Source organism: Acinonyx jubatus, chromosome D2 (assembly GCF_027475565.1).
Source record: "Acinonyx jubatus isolate Ajub_Pintada_27869175 chromosome D2, VMU_Ajub_asm_v1.0, whole genome shotgun sequence".
Lineage (NCBI taxonomy): Eukaryota > Metazoa > Chordata > Mammalia > Carnivora > Felidae > Acinonyx > Acinonyx jubatus.
The window spans coordinates 12,698,196-12,724,724 of record NC_069393.1 but is presented as its reverse complement, the minus strand read 5'-3'; the positions used below and the strand labels follow the sequence as shown (position 1 = coordinate 12,724,724).

At 42.5% G+C, this 26,529-nt stretch overlaps 1 protein-coding gene across 4 annotated transcripts in view; it reads left to right on the top strand.

The window, feature by feature from the left end:
• The window catches only part of A1CF (APOBEC1 complementation factor), a 75,442-nt gene that overhangs the window by 20,553 nt on the left and 28,360 nt on the right, over positions 1-26,529 (top strand). For 3 of the 4 annotated variants that reach the window (XM_053206818.1, XM_027049848.2, XM_015079078.3), the window contains exons 2-4: positions 5,494-5,637; positions 21,429-21,563; positions 23,460-23,590. In XM_053206818.1, coding sequence (XP_053062793.1) covers positions 5,539-5,637; positions 21,429-21,563; positions 23,460-23,590 — 365 coding nt within the window. In that variant the 5' untranslated portion in view covers positions 5,494-5,538. The remainder of the gene's footprint in view (positions 1-5,493; positions 5,638-21,428; positions 21,564-23,459; positions 23,591-26,529) is intronic. The other variant, XM_053206819.1, reaches the window with a different exon arrangement.

Here is a 26,529-nt window from a genome sequence, read left to right as displayed (position 1 = left end):
AAAAAGCAAATTTAGCCCAGGGTAGAACTTTCTCGAAGTGATGGGAACCAGAAGAATAATAAGTGGTAGGAGATTTGAGGCAGATTCATTTCACTTCAGATCAAGTGTAGGTTATTGTCATTTACAAAATGCTCACCCAAGGTCTTCCGTTGGTTCTACAAGTTATTTATGGAGCACTTAGCAAAGTGCCAGGCTGAGCCTTCTGGGCACAGAAAGGTGAATACAGCACAGTCTTTACGCTCAGGGCACTCACAGTGTGGTGAGCAAGACAGCCATGTAAGCAGATAATTGCAAGATTTTGTGCAACAGTAAGAGGGATATAGAGACTTTCTTGAGAGCATTAAGGGGGTGGTACTGAATGTTACCCAAGAGAGGGTATCAAAGGAAGGATCACATCAGACATTTCAATCCAGTCTGGAAGGATAACAGGACCAATGCAGTGAAGCTTAGATGTGGGAAGGCAAGGGAAAGGAATGTCATTCCAAGCAGGGAGCCAGCAAGTGTGAGAAAACATGGCAGCCTCTGGTGGCAGGTACATTAGGATGCCAGAAGGGAATCTAGTCCTGGAGGGACCATTAATCATGCTGAAGTCCCAGGACTATATCTTCCCAGAAAGTGATTTTTGAAATGTTACCCCATAGAATTAGAGATTAATGATAATAACAATTAAAATAACATAATAGATAACTTACTGGGCGCTCTGCTGCTCTCCTCCAGCAGGAGTCATGGGTGGTAATTGCAAGTCGTGTCAGAGCACTTGCCCCAGGCCAGGTGTAAACCAAGCCCTGGGCTGGCGTGTTCTCCCCTCGTGCTCCCTACCACACTGAGGCAGTGATGGGGACCCCCCCATTCTTGCCTGTAATGGTGATGGTGACCTCTCTCCATCTGACTTCCATCCATTGCCCCGTTCTTCTCTCAGCTGTTAACATCTAGGTAACAATGCTTTTCCAAGAAACTATGGAATGTCTTACTGCAGATCCTGAGAAGTTGAAGTGCCTGGTGACTATGCCATCTCTCACTTTCTCATTTTTTAAAATCATAGATATCTGTGCCTGATGCTAATCTCATTCTCACTATGTGCCAGGAACTCTTCCAAAGCTCTTTCAACTTAATTACTCATGTAATACAACAACCCTGAGAGAAATACTATTGCTTTCTGAGTTGAGAACACATGGACACCAAGAGGTTAAAGAACTTTCCAGTTCTTTTCTTCCTCTCATAGTGAGAGGCAGAATGAGGATTTGACTCCAGATGTCTAGCTCCAGGGTCTACATCCCTATTTGGGATTCACCCTACTTGACTTGGTAGGACACAGACACCTCATCACTCATCTGTTCTCAAAATCCTTTCTTTTTTTGGCTTTCCATCTACCTCCTTCATCTGGTTCCCCTTCTGCCATTCTCTGTTCCAGGTCATTCTCCTTTGCAGGGTACTCCTGGTCTTCCTGACTTCCAAAAGTTGGGGTGCTCTAGAGATCAGTCCTTGGACCTACTTTCTACACTTAGCTTGTACATGATCTCACTCAACTTCACAGTTTCAGTATCACCTCTAGGGAGACAGCTTCCCAGCTGACATCTCCTGCCTGGAACTCTCCCAGAAAATTCCGGCTCATGTATCTGACTGTCCACTCAGCCTCTCCATGGGGCTGTCTAACGGGCATATCCAGATGGGCATGCCTATGATGGAGCTCCTGCCCTTCCGCAGATCTGTTCTTCCCCATCTGAGCTGAGAACAGTTCTATTCTTCCGGTTGCCCAAGCCAGAACACTGGATGGCATCCTTGACCCATCTTGTTTTTCTCCCATGATGCGTCCAATGCACCTGTAAAATATATCCAAGATCTGGCCCCTCCTCACCACTCTTGGCTGAAGCCACGACTCCCTCTTGCCCTGAAGGTACAATGGTTTCTGACTGGTCTCCCTCCTCCTCCCCATGAGCCTTCTGCTGACAAGCGCGAGGTGATTCAGGCACTACCTCACATGCAACGTCAGAAAAACTCACGTGTCAGACCAAGTGATGTTTTAATGCAAGATCTTTTAAAATCAGAATCCGTGCCAAAAGCATCACAATGAATAAAATCACAAACACGTTCATAAAAACAGGACTAACATGTTTGCATTACCCAGCTCAGTCCCAGCCCTGCCCAACTCCCTTCCATGTTGGAACGACCCTGTTAAACATCTTGTTGATCCTCTGGCTTCACATCTTAGAGCAAAAGCCAAAGTCCTCCCTGTGACCTACAAAATCCTTTGTGGCCTGGGCCACCATCATCTCTCTCATAACTCCCATTTCTGCTCTCATTCACTCGGCCCCAGCCTCTCCTCTTCTCCGCCAACAAGCTCCCACCTCAGGGTCCTTATGCTCACAGGCCTTCCACCTAGAATGGTCTTCCCCAAACACATCCCTCACATCACCAGGTCTCTCCCCAAATTCCCCCCGTCAGGATCATGCTAACATTTCACCTTCTCCACCAACACACACACACACACTTTGTATCCCTTTTCCATTTATATTTTTTTCTCCTCAGAAATTAGCACCAGCACACTGTGTGTGTTACTTGTTTATGAACTCTCTCACCCTCTAGAAAACTCTGTGAAGTTTTGAGGGGAGATGGGTTTGTTTTGTTCTCTGCTATTTTCCTAGTGTCTCAAAAAATTCTTGTATGATAGTAGGTACTCAGTAAACATTTTAATAAATAAGCAATTCTTACTTATTGAGAAGTATATTCATATATTTAGTACTCATGAGTGCTCTCCTTTACTGCAATGTTCCTCATGCCTGCCATGTATAGGTTTTAATCCTCTCGCATCCATAAATTACTTGGGGAACTACTCTTTCAAAATTCAGTGGTCTCAGATCGGAACAGTTACAAGATGTTAATTAGAAAATGCACTGTGCCATCTTTCTTCCAAATTGACCAGATTTAACAGAAGTTTTTTTTTTTTCAACGTTTTTTATTTAATTTTTTTGGGACAGAGAGAGACAGAGCATGAACGGGGGAGGGGCAGAGAGAGAGGGAGACACAGAATCGGAAACAGGCTCCAGGCTCTGAGCCATCAGCCCAGAGCCTGACGCGGGGCTCGAACTCACGGACCGCGAGATTGTGACCTGGCTGAAGTCGGACGCTTAACCGACTGCGCCATCCAGGCGCCCCGATTTAACAGAAGTTTGACTTGCTTAAAGAAATATTTATCTGGGCTCCAAGTTCAGCCTTCAGGTTAGGTCAGTGTTGGGAAAGGGGATTGTTTTTGGGAAATAAACATGGAAGACTGGATGTCTCTTGTAGCAAATTCTGAATTCTATTTCTGCGCCCTGACCTGACTTCCAAAGTCGGGACACTATATTGCGATGTTCTACAGATTTTCTCAATCATGTCAGAGTGAGTTCACGTGACCAAAAGACCTTTGTGACAGAAAAGCATCTTCAATTATCTTGACTAATAATTAACCAAACTAAAGGTAGGCTTTGCAAATAAAACTTGTCATGTCACCACAAACTGTTATTTTTTGCTGGAAAACATGAAGGTCGGCAAAGAGCAAATCTACAAATCCACAAGACTGTAGGCTTGGCCTTCAGACATCCGTAAGATATGATGACAAATGTGGCTGACATCACCGGACCCCAGTCCACCCGTGGGCCTCTCTGCTTTTGTGGGTTCAATCCAGCACAGGGGGACAGTTGTGGGGGGGGGGGTTGTTGAGAGTATCCTGAAGAAAAGACAGTTAACATAACTGTAGTCAGCATTCAGGTAGAATTATAAAGCAAATACGGGTCTCTTTTATCCCCACCGTGTAGCATCCCTAGAACGGTTATTTATATGATAAAAGTATCAGGAAAGCTACATGTCCCAAATCACCACTATTAGAAAACTAGTTTCTAATTTGTCTTTGCCATGATACAAAGTTAGGACTGCAGGGGTCGGCGGGGGCAGGGGGAACACTGCCTTTCACAAAGGATCATGACGGAAACTGGTACGTTAACTTAATGCACTTCACTAACACAAGGGGCCTTAAAGCTGGGCAGGGGGTGAAGCTGGTGTGCAGACAGCACTGACTAAATACTGCTTGAGAGAATGAAGAAGTAAAATTGGGGTTGACCCGGGTTAGACGCAAGCAAGAATTACTAGAAGAGTCCAGGGCAGCAATGGCCGTGCTTTTATGCCAAGCATGAAATTGCTCTGTCCCTGTAATAGCTGACGAAGAGTCACTCTGGGATCTCATTTTTCCTTTGGCTTTCTACATTTTCTTGCAAGTGTTGCTTTCTAGAAGCTGCGAGATGGTGCTTGTCTATTAGTTATTACCTTAAGAGAATTCTGTGAATCTGTAGTTTATCGACATGATGCCTGCAGCTTCCCTTTCACCCAATTTTGTACTCGTTCCATATATTATCAACGGCGCCTTCATTCTGAACCCTTAAATGACCACCCAAAGTAGCGTAGGCAATCTCAGTGCATACCATGGAAAAGTTTTTGAAGGGCCCATAGCGAAATGCGCTCAGTCTGCATGTGATTCAAATCACTGTAAAGCACACTTCTTCTGTCCCCGTTGGCAAAGCCCAGTAAGCAGAGGGAAAGCCCAGCTCAGAACCTTCACTGAGCCCTCACGCCAAGCCAGCAGATCAGCATATGGCCCTCAGCACACAGGAGCCTCCAGGGCTTCCTGCTACCACAGCCTGGACCATTCGAGATGGCCACACCCTTACCCTGTGAACCTCTAATGATGAGCAATTATCACATTTGGAATGGAGTTCAAACTTGGTTCCCAAATAAAAATAAAAAGTATAGACAATAAAAGTCTGAAATTCCACCTTCACACCTACATAAGCATGCACATACGTAGGCTTTCATAATCTCTTAGATTTTTCGCAAAGGGCTTCGTGTCCTCTCCCGGGTGGTCTAAGCGATAGATGATCTGTAAGGACCATTCTGCATATTTCATTTTTTTAATTTATTCATTCTTAAGAGACAGAGAGAGAGAGAGAGAGAGAGAGAGCATGAGGGGGGAAGGGGCAGAGAGAGAAGGAGACACAGAATCCAAAGCAGGCTCCAGGCTCCAAGTTGTCAGCACAGAGCCCAACACGGGGCTTGAACCCACAAACTGTGAGATCATTACCTGAGCCGAAGTCAGACGTTTAACCCACTGAGTCACCCAGGCACCCCCATTCTGCATATTTTTAATTGACATAATAATTTGTTTTTGAGCATATGGTGACATTCTAAAATAATCGCATTGAGATCTACTGATCTGTGTTCTCATTGGAGAAGGGGTATTACTCGTTTGTGACTTCTAAATTCCAACTAAAATTGAATATTTAAAAAAAAAACGGAACTCTTTAAGGAGGACATCTAACCAGCCGTGTTCGTGTGTGGCTGTTTGTGGCTCTAACCTTAATGGCTTATTTATAGAGAATGTTTCCTGAAGATGTCCTTCATGAGAAGGACAAGTTCGGACTTGGTAACAGTAATTTACTTAATTTATCTTAAATTTGGTTTCAGTGAGCAACCCTAATTAACCTGATTTTTTGCCGATAATCACTCTCAATGGAATCAAATCACAAATCCGGGGATGGATTGAGCGGAACCCAGAAGGAAGCAGCCCTTCGCGCATTGGTCCAGCGCACAGGATATAGCTTGGTCCAGGTAGGAGCTTCTCGTGATATCTGCTGAGACCCACCACTGAATCCACTGAATGGTGGGAATATTCGTGGTCCTAAGGTGCAAAATGTGAACGGTCGGTCGTGTAACTGTTGACGGATGTTCCTTCCTGGGGGGGAAGAAGCCACGTCATTTCAGGGTTGTAGGTGACCCTGGATGGTGATGGTCTTTTCTACTCTGGGTTATCAGCTTAACCTTCACCGGTCATTTGAAGGCAGAATCCGGGTTCACAGTCAGAGAGACTATCGCAGCTTTGAAAGATCGCTTTGGTCTCTGAAAAGGCCATTGGTGTCTACCACCCAATGCTTTCTGTGAAGCAGACCCACACCAGTGATTCAAGAATCAGCAGAGAGCAAACTCTCCCAGGACCAGCCTGTTTCCAGAGAAGCTCCCTACTGGGGATGCGGGAAGATGTAGATGTGGGGTCCCAGGACTGACCGTTGGGTCATCCTAGCTGTTCCATGATGTTTTCTCATAACAGCTACCCAACCAAGTTCACGGTACGTAATAATTTCTCCCCATCTCCAGCAGAAGGAAAAACAAAAAAGTCCTAGAACTGGTTGTTTACAGACAGTGATCATTAAGAATTATCTATAGATCATGGTTTCTATGAAAGCCTCCTTCAGAGAGGTTATGACAGATTGAAAACTAGTGTTAGGGATATTAATTATCTTATTTGAAGAAAAAATGTTGCCATTTTTACTGTCAGACAACCCATTTTCATTCCCAGCTGTACTCTATCACCCACATGCTTTTCTAACTTAACCAAACCCACGTGCTTTCACGGAATACAAATTTCATATGGATAACAATTAAATATGCTGCGTCCTTTTATTACATATTCCTTTGTCAGATTGTTGCCAAGTGTACTACGTGTAGTTATGTTGAAATGTTACCAAAAATATTTAAGTTTTTCTTTTTACTTTCTTTGTATCTGGAACACTCATGCAAAGAGAGTGGTGGTACCCTTTTGAAAGCAAATTCTTTTTTTGTAATGTTTATTTTTATTTTTGAGAGAGAGAGACAGAGAGACAGAGAGAGACAGTGTGAGCAGGGGAGGGGCAGAGAGAGAGAGAGGGAGACACAGAATCCGAAGCAGGCACCAGGCTCCGAGTTGTCAGCACAGAGCCCGACACAGGGCTCAAACTCATAAACCGCAGAATCATGACCCGAGCCAAAGTCTGACGCTTAACCAACTGAGCCCCCCAAGCACCCCAATTTCTTAATATTTATGTATAAGGATGTTCCTCTTCTGGAAGTGAATCTGTACAGGTCCAAATATAATGCTACGAATGTCTATAAACCTGTCGAGGGTGGCATTATTTACAACACCTCAACATCGTAAACCTAAATGTGTTGAAGAAAATTATTAAATAAAATGATGAATATATAATCATTACATTCAACAAGCAGAACTTGATGAGAACTGATCACAAAACAATGTACATCGTCTGTTCAATGTTATTCTAAGCCCTGGTCCGTCCTTTTCCCCCAAGTGAAATTCAGGGCAAGCCTCATGACTTTTCTGGTAACTTGCAGGTAATAAAAAAAGTTCCACTCAATAATAACAGGTCTGGTGCAGTATGAGAGAAACTTCCAAGTTATAGCTATTTCCCTTCGCAAGCATGTCAGGGTACAGGGTGCTTCCCGCTTTCTTCCTCTGTGCATTCCGAAGCCTAACTTCCCATGCCAGTCTGCGAACTACACCTGCTGACTCCGAGCTGGAGCAGGACGAAGGGATCGAAGCGGAGGGGAGGGGGCAGGTGGGTGCTTACAACGACACTGTGATCATCTCCAGTGTCCAGATAAGGAAAACAAGGCACGATTGATTCGGTAGCTTGCCCACGATTTACAGGCTATAATTCTATGGCTATTAGCCAGAATTTCTGGCAAGATTATACAGAACTAAGAGCTGTTATAATATTATCTTTATGATTGAGATTTTAGTGATTAGCATGCCAAGGCATGCAAACAATATTCGGTTGAGCCTAAACTTGGTAACATGATTCACTCTAGGTAATGCTATTTCTGTGTTAGCAGAATGACTCTTGGGTCAGAAATTCTTCCGTAATGTAAAACCTAGAATTGCCAAGTCGAGCTCTCCCAATCAAAAGCCTCTGATCAGGGTCTAAATATGTACATGACAACCGTGTTGAGTGAACTGGAAGAGCTCTCCTGATTTTGGCTGCAAAGTGCAGGAAGCCACTCAAGACCTCAAGTTGGAAATCTGTGGTTTAACCTATTCTTGGCCACATAGCAGGTGTATGATCTTCCACACGTCCCTTAATTACTCTCGGCCTTAATTTCCAGAATACTGGCCAGGTCTTACCCCAAAGCTGCTGGTCACGATGCTGCAATCCTGGTATCTGTTCAATCCAGTCGCTGGTCAGCAGACTGGAGTAAGTGACTGGAAGAGGAGGGCAGCACGTTGGAGGCACAGCCTCGGCGCTTTGGGACTTAGGGGAGACCCTCCAACCTTCTCCGTACTTCCGCCTTCAAAAACAGAGGGCAACATCAGGTTTCTTTTTTTATTTTTTTAAGATGAAATTTATTGTCAAACTGGTTTCCATACAACGCCCAGTGCTCATCCCGACAGGTGCCCTCCTCAATGCCCGTCACCCACCCATCTCTCCCTCCCACCCCCGTCAACCCTCAGTTTATTCTGTTTTTCAGAGTCTCTTATGGTTTGGCTCCCTCCCTAACTATTTTTTTCCCTTCCCCTCCCCCATGGTCTTCTGTTAAGTTTCTCAGGATCCACACAAGAGTGAACAGGTTTCCTTTTTTTAAGTCTCTGCACGGGGTGCCGTCTCTGACTTCGGCTCAGGCCATGATCTTGCAGTTTGCGGGTTTGAGCCCCCACGTCAGCCTCTTTGCTGTTAGCGTGGAGCCTGCTTTGGATCCTCTGCCCCCCTCTCTCACTCTGCCCCTCCCCCGCTTATACTCTCTCACACACTCTCTCTCTCAAAAATAAATGTTTTAGAAAATAATAAAAAATGACAATAAAAATCCCTGCACAAGAACTTAAGATAAAGAAACATCTGACTACAATTCAGGGAGCATACCCACAAAAGGGCCATTTAAAATTTTATGGTGCCTGCCAGTTAGATTTTTGGAGGATTTCTTTTTGTAGGATCTTTGCAGCCTGTGGGATGGAACGTTGAATACTTGCAAAACAAGAACTCAAAAGCCAGGGGGTGACTAATTGGTGCTCTCTTATCACCAGCAGGACAAATACAGCTGTCAAAAATAGAATTTTGCAGGTTACTTAATAACACGAGCCAGTCTTTTCTATCCCAACTGATACAACACCTTGCGCCTTTGAGGGTTTGAAAACACCCGCTTGTTTAAAACAAAAAAAGATATCGTAAAGCACATCTTTGGATATCGATAGCTGAAAATTTTATCAAAGTATCTCAGAGAATACAAGGAAGTTCACGCGGTCCCCTGCATTTAGTAGACGTTCAATAAGTGTGGCTAAAGTCTGTGTGATGGTGACGAGTTAAACTCTCAACTTCACACTTGCGTTAGGGCCGAGTGGAAATATTTTGGAAGAAAGTATGCTGGCTGTTTCCTTGCAGGCACCCTGTGTCTCCAGACAATGGAATTACATGAGGTGCTTTCTACCCCCCTACTTTTTCATTCTTAACTGAACTTGCCAAATTTCCCAAAACAAATATGTTTTTGAGAGTCAAAGAAAAGAAATCAGATTATGATGACCCTTTCTTCAAGAATGCATTAATAATGTGGGTCATAAACTCTGGCATGTGATGGTCCTCCCACCTGGAATTTTCTCTATAACACCAGAAAGATATTATGTTTTCATAGATGAGCATTTGCAGAAAACTTCCTGCCCAAGGTGCAATCAGTTTACATCAATTTTAATTCTATTAAAACTAAAATAGATTTAATAAAGATTGCCCTCGAGTAGTCTGAATATTTTTTAATTTTTTTAAGTGTTTATTATTTTTGAGAGAAAGAGAGAGACAGAGTGTGAGCGGGGGAGGGCAGAGAGAGAGGGGGTACACAGACTCCAAAGCAGGCTCCAGGCTCCGAGCCATCAGCACAGAGCCCCACACAGGGCTCGAACTCACAAACCACAAGATCATGACCTGACCTAAAGCCTGATGCTTAACCCACTGAGACACCCAGGCACCCCTGAATATTTTTTAAAGTAGGATATGTGATATGATATTACTTATAAATACTTACGCTTATCATGTATTCCCATACTTTTATATTATTTTTAAATAGTTCAAAATATGGTGTGGATTAGCACTGTTTGTTCAACTACCCTATTGATAATCTATTTTCTTTTTTTAATGTTTACTTATATTTGAGACAAAGAGTGTGCAGGAGGGGCAGAGAGAGAAAGAGAAAGAGAGAGAGAGAGAGAGAGAGAGAGGAAGAGAGAGAATCTCAAGCAGGCTCTGCACCAGCAGTGCTGAACCCAACGTGGGGCTTGAATTCCCAAACTGTGAGGTCATGACCTGAGCTGAAACCACGAGTTGGATGCCTCACTGAGCCACTGGGCGTCCCCCCATCACATTCCTAATCTAATGGCTGTTTTTAGCACACATAAAGCATTTTATTTGTTGTTAGTTTTTGTTTCCTTAGTCCCTACTATTGAATACAATGTGCAAGGGGAAGGCCTTGGGGTTACAGAAGTATAAGATGTAGTGTCTGACCTAAAATGCATAGAATGTTGTTGCAATGAAAGTTTATCCAAAATTAAAAATGCACTGAGTGAGGAATACAGCTGTACAGAGTGATAAAACAGACCATCCCTTGACCTAATAAGTGAGGACCAATATTTACACATAGGGATGTTCCTCATAGTGAAATTTATAATGTTGAAAGTTGGATATATCCTAAATGTCCAATAAAATATTACCGCTCACAGAAAATATGATCACCCTTCCATTTACCAGTTATATAGTCATGTAAAACTATGCTTTCAAAGAAAGTCTTGGAGAAATGTCCAAACACGAATGTTTACCTAAAAATCAGAACGCAAAACTGTATACAGCTTCCAAATAATATTCTGAGAGATTATTTACACATGGTAAAAACCCTGAAAAGTAATAAAATGTAATCTCTGATTAGGGTAAGTTTTTCTTGCCTGATGTTCTCCCCCCCCCCCCAAACTTTCTATAGTGGGTATGGACTATTTTTATTATAAGGGGAAAAAGTCTCATGAAGTGGGGAAATGTTCTAAACAGCATTCCATTAGCAGTAGAAAAATTGGGGAAATTTCATGGAGAAAACCTCATTATTAAAGGTGCAGGATAGTAGTACCTGGGTTCATCAGGCTGGTCTTTCAAATCTTTGTATGTTTGAAATTGGCTTAATATTGATATAGTCCAACCCTTTCATTTTGCAGTCAGAAAACAAGCCCCAGGGTTATACAATTCAGTAGAGACATGACCCAGAGGTCAGCAAACTGGACCCATGACTCAAATTTGGCTCCTGCCTGTTTTTGCCATAATCTCAGCCTACAAATGATTTTTCACATTTTTAAAGGGTTGTCTTTTAAAAAGCCAAAAATATCAACTATCTGGCCCTTGACAGAAAAAGTTTGCTGCCCCCGACTCTAATGCTTACTCTAGTACTTTGTTTTAGAGGCAAATCCGCTGTTTTTTAAGAAAATTCCCCATAACACAGATGAGTGTCTAAACGTCCTGGAATGAAGCAGGTAGCCCTTATTTCTCCTACCCAACCCCGCCAGCTCCAGCTTGAGCCCTCATTCGTTCATTGACTCCACAAAGAGGGACATGGGTCCTGCCTTCATAAAGGTTATTCTCAAGGGACAGGCAGAAAATAACTGAGAAACCAAATAACCACAGATCACGTTAAGAGCCACAGGTATCATAAACCGGTCGTGTGCCAGAGAATGGCAGGTGACCCTCTTCAAGCAAGAGGACACTGATGCCGGGACTTGGAAGACGTGTGCCAACAAAAACAAACCTTGCAAGGAGCCAGAGAAAATAGCATCCTTGGCAGAGGGGACCACTTGGGCAGGACGACTGAACCAAAACATTTATAAAATGCACAGCACTTTTGAACAGCCAAGACATCAGTGCATCTTACTTTCGAAGACCCAGTAAGATTACACCAGATAAATTAGAGAAATGAGTGGACTCCGTCCTTCCCCTCTGTTAATCAGCCATGAGCCTGGGTTCCTGGGAACAGGTCCCTCAGACTAGGGACAAAATACAGCTTAATTCCCACCCCTCGAACTTTGCTCGTGGTGCATATTCTCTTACATGGATTTTCAATACAGCCGTATATCTTAATTATAATTTGTTCACCTCCTCAACAAAACTCACGTAAAGGTACAAGTCCTAAGTTGGAAAGGATAGTGTTAGATCAAATATAAATAGGATTGGGATACCATCCCTCTCTAAGGGTGCCCCCAAAAATAACTCCCTTCATCTCTCTGGTTTTGTATGACGTACTTTAGTCCTTTTACTTGGGTAGTTCTTAAGTTGCAATTTTTTTCTTATGAATAATGCAATGGAAATAAGCAACTCGGGATCCCAGTGTTTACAGTTGGCTTCATCCAGATTAGCACCGAGAGGGGCAGCTGGGAAAACACTGTGGCATTGGCATTCCTTCCCAGCCACCACACAAAGTCCTGGGGACAGGAATAGGAATTTGACTTCATGGTAAAATATAGCTCCCAGGTCCTACTTTTTCCTTCCAGTGCCTGTGACCACCTGCTCATGTCCCGGCTATCCAAGGACATAAGTCATTCACCAAGTGTGTTAATATTAATTCTTGAAATAGGGAGACTAAGCCTGAGAACAGGATGGGGCCGGTTTATCATCAGAGACACACGTTTCCCTAAGCTTCTCACCCCAGCCACCCACAGACCAACTTTGAAACTCCTAAGAAGCTTTGCTTCTACGAGCCACAAGTGCCACAGCATGGTATGGCAGACTCCAAATGACACAATAGTCCCATGAATCTTTCTGAGGAAAACGTATGCCTGACAGGTGACGGGAACCTCAGGATTCTGAGAAATAGAAATGCATTCCTGAAGTTATTTGCAGACATCAATGAAATTCTCCTCAAATAGCTTCAAAGAGGATTGGTTATTTATGAGCTCTTCAATATAAGGTTCAAAATCTTTGGAAACTACGTCTGATGGTGTTTTTCCTTAAACTACAAGCACATGGGGTTTTCCATGTAAAAATAGGTGTGAACTTCATGACTCAAATATATAGAAGCATGGACAGCTCTTTGGGACTATGGACTTCACTTGTAGGCAACTTCAGGACTTCTCAAATTATTGTTTCTTTAATACTGATCAAAACAAGTATTAAGGGTTATCAAAATAAATATTTTAAAATTATTTTTAATGTTTATTTATTTTTGAGAGAGAGAAAGAGACAGAGTGCAAGTAGGGAAGGGTAGAGAGAGAGGGAAACACAGGATCCAAAGGAAGCTCCAGGCTCCGAGGCATCAGCACAGAGCCTGATGCAGGGCTTGATCTCACACACCGTGAGATCGTGACCTGAGCCAAAGTCAGACACTTAGCCAACTGAGCCACCCAGGTGTTCCTCAAAATAAGTATAATAGTGAACCAAAAATAAGTGACTCTTCACTTAAAGAAACTGAGAGTTTGTCATGAGATTCAAAGATAGCTTTCCAACATAGGCAAGGACTAAAAAAGGCAGCTCACACAACATGCAGTCATGAATCTGTGTAGGATTTCATACTTGCGATTCTTTTTCAACATTGTTTCAGAGGTGCAGGGGAGAGAGCGGAGATGATGTTAAATGGAGCCTTGACACAGCATTACGTGACTGAATCTCAGAGTAGGAATTATTCTACAGCTGACATTTGAACAGTGTGGGGGTTGAGTGCTGACCCCCGACACACAGTCAAAACTCTGCCTATAACTTTTAACTCCCCCAAACTTAATAACTAACAGCCTACTGCTGACCATAAAAGGTCAATTAACACCAATTAATATGATATATTATATATATATACACAGTACTCTTACAATAAAGCTAGACAGAAGATGTTAAGAAAATCATAAGGAAGAGAACATATATTTACAGAACCGTAAAAAATCTGCACCTAAGTGGACTGGCGCAGTTCAAACCCCCCAGTGGTCCAAGGTCAACTGTAGTTTCCGTCCCCCTTCAGGCCTTCTGATAGGAAGAGTTAGTTGTTGGAGGTACGTCTTAAACCCCTCCCCAGCCCCTGCTGATCTTTTCTTAAACACCGAGGACAGGACTCGGGCTCAGAGGTTTTAGACAACAAGCCGAGCGACACTGTGATCATGATTTCCCTCGTGTACGGTTGTTTTCCTAATTACCTTCCAGTTGTGCGAAAGGATCTTGCTATTTCACTTATAAGAATGATTTAGGTTTTCTTTTTTGCCTAGAAAGACATCGGTTCTTTAAATTTCCACAGCATTCCCTTTAAGGGTCCTTTTGACTAACTCACAAAACATCCTCTGAACATTGTCCCACATTGAACTGTGGGGTCAGCGTAGCCTCCCTTTCAGGAGCATTCTATCACCCTCACAAGACTTTTGCCATCACCCAGTCAGCCCTGTTCTTTTATAAACAAAGACTTTAAAGTCAGGAAAGGCTACGTGTCTTCTCAAATCCCTCAGCTTGCCAGAAATTAAAATTCACGGGGAATTTGGTAAGGAGAATAATTACTGTATAAAATTCCTCTTGTGCCAAAAAACAAATGCATTAGGTGACATTCTTGGCATACGTTGAACCAGGTAGGACAGGATAAGAGGTCGGTCACTCAAACCAACGTTCTTCACCTGCACGTGGACCAATGTCTTTATCTGTAATGTGGACAGCTTTGTATAATGTAACCAGATCTCCGTCTACTGGAATGTTACTCAATTCAAAAAGGTGAACTGAATCTATAATTGGGCCTATTGAATAAATCACACGTTCTGAAAGGTAAAAGCCCAAAAAGGATAAAGGAATCACCAAAGCTGTCACCCAGTTATTTCTTGGGTGGGATCAAGAGGTTCTTATAGATTTCAGCAGTGTGTTCCACGCATGTGCCTGGAGCCAGAAGGAGGCGTGAGCACAGTGAATCTGGTCTCACACAAACAAGTGCTGTGGGGTCCATCATTAGGTGGATTTTGTTGCAAAATGTGAACGCAGGGTCTTAGAAGTGTGTTGGCATTTTACTTTTCCTCTTAGTAAAGGCAGACACACTCCAAAAAGTTTTTCTGATTTCGAAATTTTCATAAGGATGTTCTTGAATTGACTATTCCCGTGAAATTGGCCAGAAACGTGTATTATAAAAAGCTTTACAAGATACAAGGTATGTTTAAAGGGCTGTTGGCTTTTGAATGCTTCAAATAGCGAGTTGCTGAATTCCAAAAGAATGGTTTGCCACATGTGATCCTTCAAGGGAAAAGGAAATTATTACAGGTTACTAAATGCAGCACTTGATAATGTCAATTAGTTCTGCCTCCGTAAGACGACAAGTAACGTGAGATGACATTAGGAGTGTTTTGCTAGGCAACAGGCCTTCAAAAGTCAGCTTTCCAAAGTGAAACAAGAACGTGATTCCTAATTTGCTAAAAAAGTCATTTTCATGGGACAACTGTAGCATATATTTTTTTTTTGTACGATCAAACGTAAGGACTCTGTGGAGAGTGAAGTAAGTTTCCAAGAGCCAAAATCGATTTGTGATTCTTTTTGTGATCTTTGCCATGAAAGCACGCCACCAAGAATATTATTCAGAATTTATTGAACCAGCCATTCCTATTCAAGTTAAGTTTAGAAGTGAACTTTCTCTCACTTACGTAAACAGAAAAGCCACAGGTTTCACATAGTTACATGTTTTCTCATGTACAATGAAGTGCCTCCTGAGATAAAACATCGGCCTGTAAACTACGTAATATCCCACACACCACGTTTTCAGAAACACCAAGCTGTGTGAGGAGAAAGTTCAATTTGTACTTGCTTATTATATCCCTGCTTTAGCTTTTCCTCTCGGTTTCCAGATGTGGTTTCGCTTTCTGTCAATTGCCACATCCCATTTATTCAGCCCTTACATCACAATTATTATTGCTCTCTTTGTAGAAAAGTAATACCTGACATTCATATTGAGCATGCTTTTAAAGGGCTGTAAAAAATATAGTTAATAATTGGTGGGGGGCAGGGGGACACCTGGATAGCTCAGTCGGTGAAGCATCAACTCTTGATTTCTGCTCAGGTCTTGATCTCACGGTCATGAGATAGAGCCCCAAATCGGGCTCTGTGCTAACAGCATGGAGCCTGCTTGGGATTCTCTCTCCCACTCTCTGCCCCTCCCCCACTCACACTCTTTCTCTCAAAAAAAAGTATTAAAAAATTAAGAACCAATATGTAACTAATAAGGGTCATGTCAAATTCAACGGTATATAAATTTTAAAAACTCTGCTCCCTAAAATTTCTCAGCCTAAAATAGATTTTACCAACCTGAAGTCACTGATGTTAAGTTGTGAGAGTGAATAATTAAAACACAAACAGATGATTATCTTTATATAGAATCAACAAAATGAGTGCTCCCCACATCACCATCTGCTGTCCTCAGACAACAGAAAGGTCATAAGCAGACCAAAAGTGAAATCACATCTAAGAGGATCCTTTGGGTGCAACTCATTTGAGTACTCTTACATTTGCCTTGAACCCTATGACATAGGAGATATATAGGTGGTATATAGGTGGGAATGGAAATAATGCCTAATAACTTTATTCAATCTTACAAATAACTGGGAACACACGGTATTAAGTCATAAACTTCAAAAGACGCAGTCCCGAAAGATGTTCTTGATACACTGACATTGACTGTTGAGAACAGTCTACAAGAGTCTGGCCTCTGAACCAGTGCTCTGGCCATGGCCCCGGTGACTGGCATGCTTGCAAAGGCTACAAATGCCACCAAGCCTGAGTGGACCGTCCAGCACCTGAGCTAACAGGAACAGAAATAAATATAAACATCAGCAATTGGAAAATGGGCAAGAGAACATCTGAAAATAGTTTAGTAAGGGACCGTACACAATTTCTTCCCCTTGGCAAGAAAAAACAAAGGACTAAAGGCAACCACGATGAGGATTACAGATCATTCCAAAGAATCATTCAAGGAATTAAAATTACTGTTCAGGAAATTAAAAAAAAGAAGAAGACTGTAAGAGGGTTTATTAATTAATCTCCTTCCAGTTTATAAATGGGCTCACTAAGAGGAGACAACAAACCATCTGGTCTCTAGGTCTGGTGAAGCTGAATGAAAAAAGTAGGCATAGTGCAACATGAAGAATTATGAGAAAAATGCTTTCGTGACTGTTAACAGTATATGTCCCATGAAATTCACCAGACTGAGAATTATTGGACCCTCAGACTAGTGTTTTCTGCAAGAAATTAAACCAGTGTGACTTTAGGTGAGCCCTGTAATATCTCTGGTCTCAATTTCCTCATCTGTAAAATGAGCATATTGGGTTAATATAAAAACCAAAGAAAAATATCATCACAGGCATAGGGCTTAGGATTCAAATTTTGTCTTTGTAACTTACAGCTTGAGTGACTTGGGACACAGTCTGTGCCTTGGATTTTTCATCTCTAAGATGAATGCTATCATCCTGTTGGGTTTGTTGAGATTAAGCGAGTTAATACATGGAAAGCCCATACTTAGCACAGTAACTCAATTACGGTTAAGTGTTGTGGGATTTTTTTTTCCTGCTACTATTGTGTGTAAATAACAGAAGTCAACTCCTGCCGATTATGCAGGAAAGAAGTTTACTAAAAGAGTGTTTGTTTATAAATTTGGAGAACTAGATTTAAGAGTAAGCTTTCGGGGCGGGGGGGGGGGGTTAAGGTTTTTAGGAAGTATGGTTTCAGGAAACCACAACACAAATCTGGAATAATAAGAAAATATATCATGGGTGCTCAACATTATAAGTTTGCACCAGTATGATTCCTACACCAGAATTCAAGTTCACTTTATTGTAACCATGACTGTCCCAGCTGCAAAAGAATTTGGAATGACAAGTATCTGGCCTTTCTTAACTCTTGTAGGAAAATGCAATTTTGGTCAGATTCCCCAGATGTACGAAAAGAGCAGATGCCAGGTGGTCAAAATGAACTCAGCCCATTTGACCTCATGCTAAGATTCATTGCCTACAATCATTTATGAAAGTGTGAGTGGTTTCACTCAACATGGTATACATCATTTCTTAAAGACTCTACGGTTCCATAATGAAAGATTTAAAATCTGTGACAGAGGAACTTTCAAATACTCTTGATATATAAACTGAATGACTAGGTAGGCTCAGCATCCAATATGTGAATTCAACCCCCTGGATTTATAGTTAGAATTAGGTCTTCAATTTGTCATTTACCTAGTTGAAGGTTTCTATGTATGTATGCATTATAACAGACAGTAAGTGGTTTCCAGATCTTCCATTAGAAATGTACAGGTTCCCAGAGTTTAATGAACATCCTCTCAAGATAAACAAAAACCTATATTCTCTCTCTCGGAACTATTAATACTTTTGTGCTGAGGGAATGTGTCCCCTGAGAAGGACATCAGCCAGTCGGGGAAAGAGCCATTATAAGCGGGCTTTATCTATTTTAAACTCCTTAACTATAAAAACAGTGCCAAAAATACCAACAATACAGCTCCCAACTGTCCTTTCTGAGTAATGGACAGCTATTCTAATACCATGACTAACGCCCAGCGTGGTCTTAAATTGGTCTAGACTTCCAGCCTGGTGTATTCCAAGTCCAGTGGGTGGTGGGTAGAACAGATCTCCCCCAGGCATGAACTTTGAGGTGTCTCTGAACCAGCCAGACTCTGTGATCCCCAAAAATATCCTTGGGGAATTTTTTTCAAGTGTTCACAGAAACCATAGAAAGACAATAAGCTCTCCTGTGCAGTCGTCTTGGCTCATAAGCAGATGAAGCCTCCCATGCACGTGATGTCCACAAAATAGTTCAGTGATATTTTTAGCAATTATAGCAAGAAAGAAAGTTGAAGGGAAAAATTTTAAAGGTCAATCTGTTGGTTGTCTATTTATTTTCCAACTGTCAGACAAAGCCTGCCAGATCAGAAATTCTGGAATCGCTACTTTAGTATTATGGGATAAAAGTTGGATTTCTTCAACCTGAAGAATAAAAATACTACCAAATTTATGCTGTGTATTCCAATAATCCATCGACTACACCTCTAGGCATTTAACATACAGACATCGCCCCCAAGGGATCATCATCAACCAAATGGTGAGGGTCAAACCAAGAAGGTGGATTTTACTTTGGTGAAAGAAAGATGCCTCCTTATAGGCAACAGATATTAGATATGTCCTTCCAAAATTTGTGTAATAAAATGATTGGAAACTGGAAAGGATTTTAAATGCAGCAGAGAGCTTGCAATTTAACAGCATGCTGATTTTTTTTTCTTAAATGAGTGTTTAAAGGTACGGATCTGTTATAAATGATTAAGCTTCCATATAACAAGGCAAAATGTGGGGATAAGGCTGATGGTCTCTGAAACCAGACTGCCTGGGTTCAAATCCCAGCTTTGCCTCTTCCCAACCATGTGACCTCAGCAAATTACTTAATCTGCCTAGGTTTCAGTGTTTTGGGTAAAACGAGGAGAGCCACGGTCCTGAACCTGTGACGTTCTTTAAGGGTTACGACAGCGTCTGGTATATAGCAAGTGCCGTATAGGTTTCTGTTAGACAAGAAATAAATAGAAGTTTTTAATATATCTCTGAAAATATCAACTTCGTATTTTTCAATAAATTCTTGGTTAAGATACAGCTCACTGAATTCTTAAGGAGTTTTTTCCCCCCTATAAGTATAAAACATTTCATTTCTCAGTGATGTAAATGTTTTGCTGCTAGATGATTCTGCAAAAATATAGGGGAAGGAAAAAAGGATAAGAACTCTTGAGGCAAATGTTTAAATACTTAGTAAAAGAAACACCCAGTTGTCGGAAGCATAAAATAATCAAGGCAAAGGTAGAACACCCATCCGACGCCCTTTTTTTTAATTGAAAGCAACATGATATAAATTAGGAATAAAAAAGTGATCACAACCAGAGACATAATTTACGTTGTGATCCAAAAGCCTTTGTGCTAATACTTATAAAATCATTGAGGAAGTCTCAAGTTGGGATACAGAAAGATTTAACGGTGAAACTAGCGGCCGCTTTACTTTTGATTTTAAACAATCCTGTAAAACAAGGTCTTTAAACAACTAACATCTGACTTTTAAGAATCTACATGGAAAAATATTTGGAAACGCAAAAAACTTAACACTAACTGCTTCTATAGATGGGTAGGGTGACGCACTGGAAAATGTTTCTTTTTACCTTATATATTTACCATGTTTTTCCTCTTCTGCGTTACTGTTTTCTCCAACAACGTATGTCATTTTATAGTTTAAAACTTCTTATAGTTTAAAACTTCTTAAAGTATCACTTGTAGAAGTTAGCAATGAATACTGTCATTCTGTCCCCTATATTCACCTTTCTCCAAAAATCATAATAAGGGTGTAAAGACAAAGATCTCTGGCTTTGCCTAAGTGGGAATAAGAAGACCCTCCCCAGCAAATACACTATCCCAGGTCAGCAGTGGTGGACCAGGCCCACACTTCACATGGGGCCCCTGAAGTTGCTTTCCAGTCTTTAACTTCTGGAAAAATAAAGACAGTAATGCTATCTCTAATATCTAATGTCTAGTAAAGAAAAGAACCAGAACTACTCCTTCCCAAAGAAGGCCAAGGGTTGGTTGGTTTCACCAAGGGTTAGTTAAGACAAAGCCAAAAGAAGGAGGAAGAGGAGGGGGAGGAGGAAGAGGAGGAGGAAGAGGAGGGAGGAGGAGGAGTAGGAAATTCTATTTGGACTGAGAACAGCTCTGTTGCCCACAAAGAGATCCAACATTAGTAAACCCCTCTCACCATCCTGTCAGCTTTGAAAACAGATTTAGGTTTCTCACTAGCTACCCCCAAAATTAGCCAATCCACACCTTCAAACGTTAATCCACAATGTTTCTATGTAGGGGCTCCCATGGCCTCCCTCCCTTGGCCAACGAGAGGGCCCGAATTCAGGGAGACGAGAAGAGAATTCATCACTATTGGCTATGAGATGCCGAGAACGGTGCCACGCATATTTGATGTATTATCTCCCTTAATCAAAAAGCCAATATTTCAGTTTCCTTCTACAGGTTTGAATTTGTCTGCCCTAAGGCATCAACAAGATTAATAATGTAGTTTCTCAAAGTCATTATATAGTTAAGGAATACATTTCCTCAGTTTTAATTCCAAGCGATACGCTGTTACTAAACCCAATACATTTCCCATATACACTTTGTATATGAGAAAACTGAGGTTCCAAGAAGTTAAGCCATTTGCCCAAAGCCCTATAGCTAGTGAGTCATAGAGCCAGGCAGCCCAGCTCCAGAACCCTTACCGCCACCCCACAGACTCCAGGTTACAGCAGAGCCTCAGATTGAAATTATTGTCCAATCCTTTGATGGTCAGGCATTGGTGAGTGTGAACAACAATAATAATATCTGTCCAGTGCTTGACACATTTTCATGACACTTATTGCAAGCAAGTTGCTGAAGCACAGAGCATGGTATTAAAATCCATGTAAAGGACCTTGATTTTATCCTCTGACCAGCTATTACTTGTCAATGATAAATATGTTCCTTATCATGACTTTGAAAATAACTGAGGCACTCAAACTAAAGGTCTTACTGTTTTCTTCTCTCCCTCGTACAATCCACCCTGGATTTGCAGGAAAACGGGCAAAGAAAATATGGTGGACCTCCACCTGGCTGGGATGCTGCACCCCCAGAAAGGGGCTGTGAGATTTTTATTGGGAAACTTCCACGAGACCTTTTTGAGGATGAACTTATACCATTATGTGAAAAAGTGAGTCCAAATTTAATTTTTTTTTTTTTTTTATCTTTCAAGGGGAAAATACTCCACACTTTGTTTCACACTTGTTCTTGGTCAGTGATGGTGTCTCTTCCAACTGCTGTTCCTCAACATGGACAAAGTTAAAACCTTCCTGTGAGTGGTTGTCCCCTTATTGCCACTGACTTGATGTAGCTCTTCCTTGACTGACAGCTTGAACTGCTGCTGATAACTTTCAAATTCTGATCTTTGATCTGAAATGGCACAGACATATGGAGTTCGCAGCAAGATAGCTATCAGTCTATAATAATACTACAACAACCTTCCAGAATAAGATACTTCTCCAACTTGACATTTTAATCCGGTTTTAAAAAGTATACCCTTTGCGTTTAAAGAATGCGTGCACTTGTCGTGGCTCAAAGGTGTATCCGTACATAGTGATTCAGAATGAAATTTCCTTCTACAGGTTTGAATTTGTCTGCCCTAAGGCATCAACAAGATTAATAATGTAGTTTCTCAAAGTCATTATATAGTTAAGGAATACATTTCCTCAGTTTTAATTCCAAGCGATACGCTGTTACTAAACCCAAACTTACAGGGAGGACACAAAATTAAATTTTATTTTGATTATTTTACCAAGTGGTGTTTCAACAGCCCCATTCCTAGAAAAGTTAAAATTTTTTTAATGTTTGTTTATTTTTGAGAGGGAGAAGACAAAGTGCAAGTTGAGGAGGGGCAGAGAGAGGGGGAGACACAGAATCCAAAGCAGGCTCCAGGCTCTGAGCCGTCAGCACAGAGCCCAGCGTGGGGCTCAAACTCATGCTGTGAGATCATGACCCGAGCCAAAGTCGGGCAGTTAACCGACTGAGCCACCCAGGTGCCCCATAGAAAATTTAGAAAAAATTTCTTTCTCTAAATGCCAAAATCGCTTGGATGTATAAGTCAGCCTCAGTTTCGGAACCATTCCTAATTTTGTACAAACAATCTCATTTGGCATGTGCACAAACTATGGGGATTTAATCCGGCAAGAATCTTAGATACTGAACCTGAAAATGGGGAGGAGGCAGTTCCAAGGGGTAACCAACCACCAGGGTAGTCGCACACATTTAATGACACCTCTTCTCCCTGTATATGCCTGGCCTGTTAGGGTCACTCATCGTACAGCGGCCAGCAATAATAAATTACTGAGCCTGGCTTGCCGGAGAAGATTTGTGGTAGCAAGAAGGAATAGTTTATAGGCAAAGCAAAAGATCTGAGGCCAGAGGGATACGGTGAGTGTCCTCCTACTGTGGAGGTCCTGACGTTGGGCCAGTCACGTAAGACTAGCACCAACCTTCAGCCTACAGATGAAAAAAACAACAGGAATCCCCAGATCGTCCTCTAAATCACATCTTCCCTGTACATCTTGAGATCATGGTGGCAGAAAGACAAAAGAAATCAGCTCAGCAAAGTTTCAAATGAGCGTCTGGGTTTTTGTTTTAAACATCAGTGGTGGAGTATGACCAAGGAAAGAGGAAACTATGGAAACTTCAGAGGCAATGTAGAGGGCAAGGACAAATCTGTTCAAGACATTGTCCTTCTGAGGACAAACGCGTTTTCAGGTCCCTGGGATGGGGGATAGATCCACAGATAACTGAATGATGAAAGGCCATTTACTCCGTTGAAAACATACTCTGTTAAGTCAGGCTGAAATGCCACGTGTACACGTTTTCTTTATGTAACTTGACTTTGCCCGTGAGTCAGATAGCAGATCCGAACCCAGCATGAAACTATGCAAAGCGTTCCACACGGGATGCAAATGTCAAACATAGCAGAGGTAAGACTTCAGAAAACGTTGTGTGGGTGTGTTTTCACTTGGAAGGACAAATAGACAAACTGGACTCTCTCTCTCTCTCTCTCTTTTCCCTGCAGATGGGTAAAATTTATGAAATGCGGATGATGATGGATTTTAATGGCAACAATCGAGGGTATGCATTTGTAACTTTCTCAAATAGACAAGAAGCCAAGGACGCCATCAAACAACTTAACAACTATGAAATTAGGTAAGACCCGCCTCTCCTGATGGAAAATGAAGCAGACAACGGATCTGCATAAATATGTGCTGGGCACTGTTCAACACGTTGGAAATATCAGGATACCCTTCCCTGTAAGCAAATGGATACAGATTGTTTAAGAGTAGGACAGTCATAAGTGGACTCGAAGAAAGCAAACGCAACAAACAAAAAGCAGAACCAGACCTACAAACACAGAGAGCAAAGTGATGGTTGCCGGGGTTGGGAGAGCTGAACAAAATGGGTGATAGGCGGGGGGAGACACAGGCTTCCAGTCACGGAGTGAATAAGTCACAGGGATGAAGGTCACAGCATAGGGTACGATGGTACTGTAACGGCGTCTTATGGTGACAGACGGTAGCTATGCTTGTGGTGAGCACGGCACTCTGGGCTTTCATAGCACTTGAATGTCATGTCACATTGTGTGTCAACTACACTCAAAAGATAAATCAAGAGTGAAAAAATAAAACCACCTGCGAGGAAATGGCTACTCTAACTTGGTGTCCTTAAGAACCTGCCCTCCGGGAAAAGTAAAACTGTCCGCGCAACTTGAATGGAAAGAGTCAGCCGTCACAGCCAGACCTGGAGGAAGACGATTCCAGAGAATAAGAACACCAAGGGCAACGTTTCCCAAGTGGGAACAAGCTCAGTGTGTTAGAGAACAGCACCGAGGAAGTGGAAACAGACGGGAGAGTTGAAGCCGATGCAGTTGGAGAGCCTTATACACCGCGATTCAAAATTTAGCTTTTATTCTAATAAAAAGGGGAAAACATTTCACCAGGTCCGTGCTTTTTAAACCAGAACTCTGGCTGTTGGGTGAAGTAACAGGTAGGCAAAGATGGAAAGGGGGAAGCTGCAGAGGGAGACACATTTAGGTCTGGACGACAGATGATGGCAGGTGTACAGGGGCCGGCAGTGCAGGTGCTCAGAGAAGCCGAATCTGGGATGCCTTCTGGAGGTTGCACAGACAAGACGGGCTCCATATTGGATTGAGAGTATAAGCGATGTTCGAATTCAGGGAAGAAAGCTAGGATGTGGGTCCCAGTACCTGTGGATGAGATAGAGTCACTGAGATGGGAAAGAATGAGAGAATAGCCTGCTGGACACATGAAGAGCTGAGTTGGGGTGGATTTACATTCGAGATTCACGCGAGACGTCTCAGGGGAGCGGTTGAAGAAGTGATCGTCTGCATGATATCAGAGTCAGGACAGAGGTCACAGAGCCAGCCAAACATAGGTGATGTTGCAAATCATGGGACCAGTGGGAGGTTCCAGGGCACAATCGGCCCTGTGCAATCAATAATTGGCTTTTATCGGCTGGAAATATGACTAGCATCACGAAACGGAGTTCTAACACCTTCACATAGAGAGGGGACTGTCCTGAATCCTCTCATAAAGGAAGTCCTGGGCCACCTGGAAGAAAGATTAGTGGAACCGTTGAAAAGTAATAGCTTTGGGGTCAGACAGGCTTTGCCTGAGTGCCAGCAAGTGACATAACCTCTCCGAGCCTCAATGTCCTCCTCCCTAAAGTGGTGATATGAGTCCTCATTTCACAGGTGTTATTGTGGGGATGCTCTAAAGATTTTTCAATGTTTACTCCAGTGTGTGGAACTTGGTAATAGGTCAATAAATGACAGAACTCTTACATATTAGCACATTCATCAATTCCAAGATGCAGTTTTCATTGATTTCCTCTCTGCCTCTGAAAATTATTGTCATCCTAGACGTGAATAGAGAGTAGATTTCCTACAATTATCTTTTCCCTCACTTCCTTCCTCTACGCCCCAAATAAGTCGCGTATTATCCTCATAATTCTGTAAAATCAATTACCGGGTCATTTTTCTTAAAACTCTCCAGCCGCCGAGAGATTGACTGGATGGGCAACTGTAACAGCCCAGCCACCCCATCTCAAGGTCAGAGCCTGGAACCGGGGTTTGGAGGAAGGTATCCAGGAAGTTCCGCACATGCCTCCACAGATCCCAAAGAGTTCTGTCTGGAATGTGGAGGGTTGTCTGGCATGGGAACCAGGCGATCAGAGCACAGGTACCTTCGGAGAAATCCTGGAACCTCGTGCAGCAAGTTTTACCATCGGCACATAATTACTCACGTGTTCTTGGCATCTGTCGCGGAAAATAATGCACCCCTGAACTGTTTTGGACAGGGCCACAGCAAGCTCTATTTTAATGTAACTTTTAAATATTCCAGCCACAGGGATCTGGGGATCGGAAGAGTCCCCACTCCTTGGTATGTCATGGAGCCTAGACATCTTAAGAGCAAGAGTTACCCCCAAAATAGCTTTGAAGTTGAGGCGGATGTCGACTCAGCTACGTAGGGAATCAGCACGGGTCTCAACACGGTGTTACACCCTGGGGCCTGTCCGTGCTTTGGGAAGAGAGAGAGGCTATGAATAATGAACACAATCGATCCATTACAGTCCCTGACCCGTAACAGAATTCTCTGTGACTTTCAGGGTCTTCAACTATAAAAGAGGTAAAACGATACTTACCCCGTGGGGGCATCGTGAAACATAAATAGACCATGCAGCGAAGCTCAGTGCCTGGCACAGATCACATGCTCTATGAGTGTTTGCTGATGATTACAGCAGACAGGAGGAGGAGGGAGAGGAGAGGGAGGAGGAGGGGGAGGAGGGGGAGGAGGAGGGGGAGGAGGAAGAGGAATATTGTAAAGCATCGGGAAAGAGAAAGCTGGTGAAAGTCAAAGTTCAGGTTGGATGCCAGAAGCAAGGGGAAGGCACAGAGGTACTTTAAAAATCACGGTGTGGGATAAATAGAATATGAAGCCGAAGAATAGATACCCTAGAGCCGTCCTCACCTGCTCCCGCTCTGCCTTGGATCAGTCCTGCCAGAGAGAGAACCTTTCTCGCAGAGAAGGATAAACTTCAACTGGCTCTTAGCCACCCTTTCTCAGGGG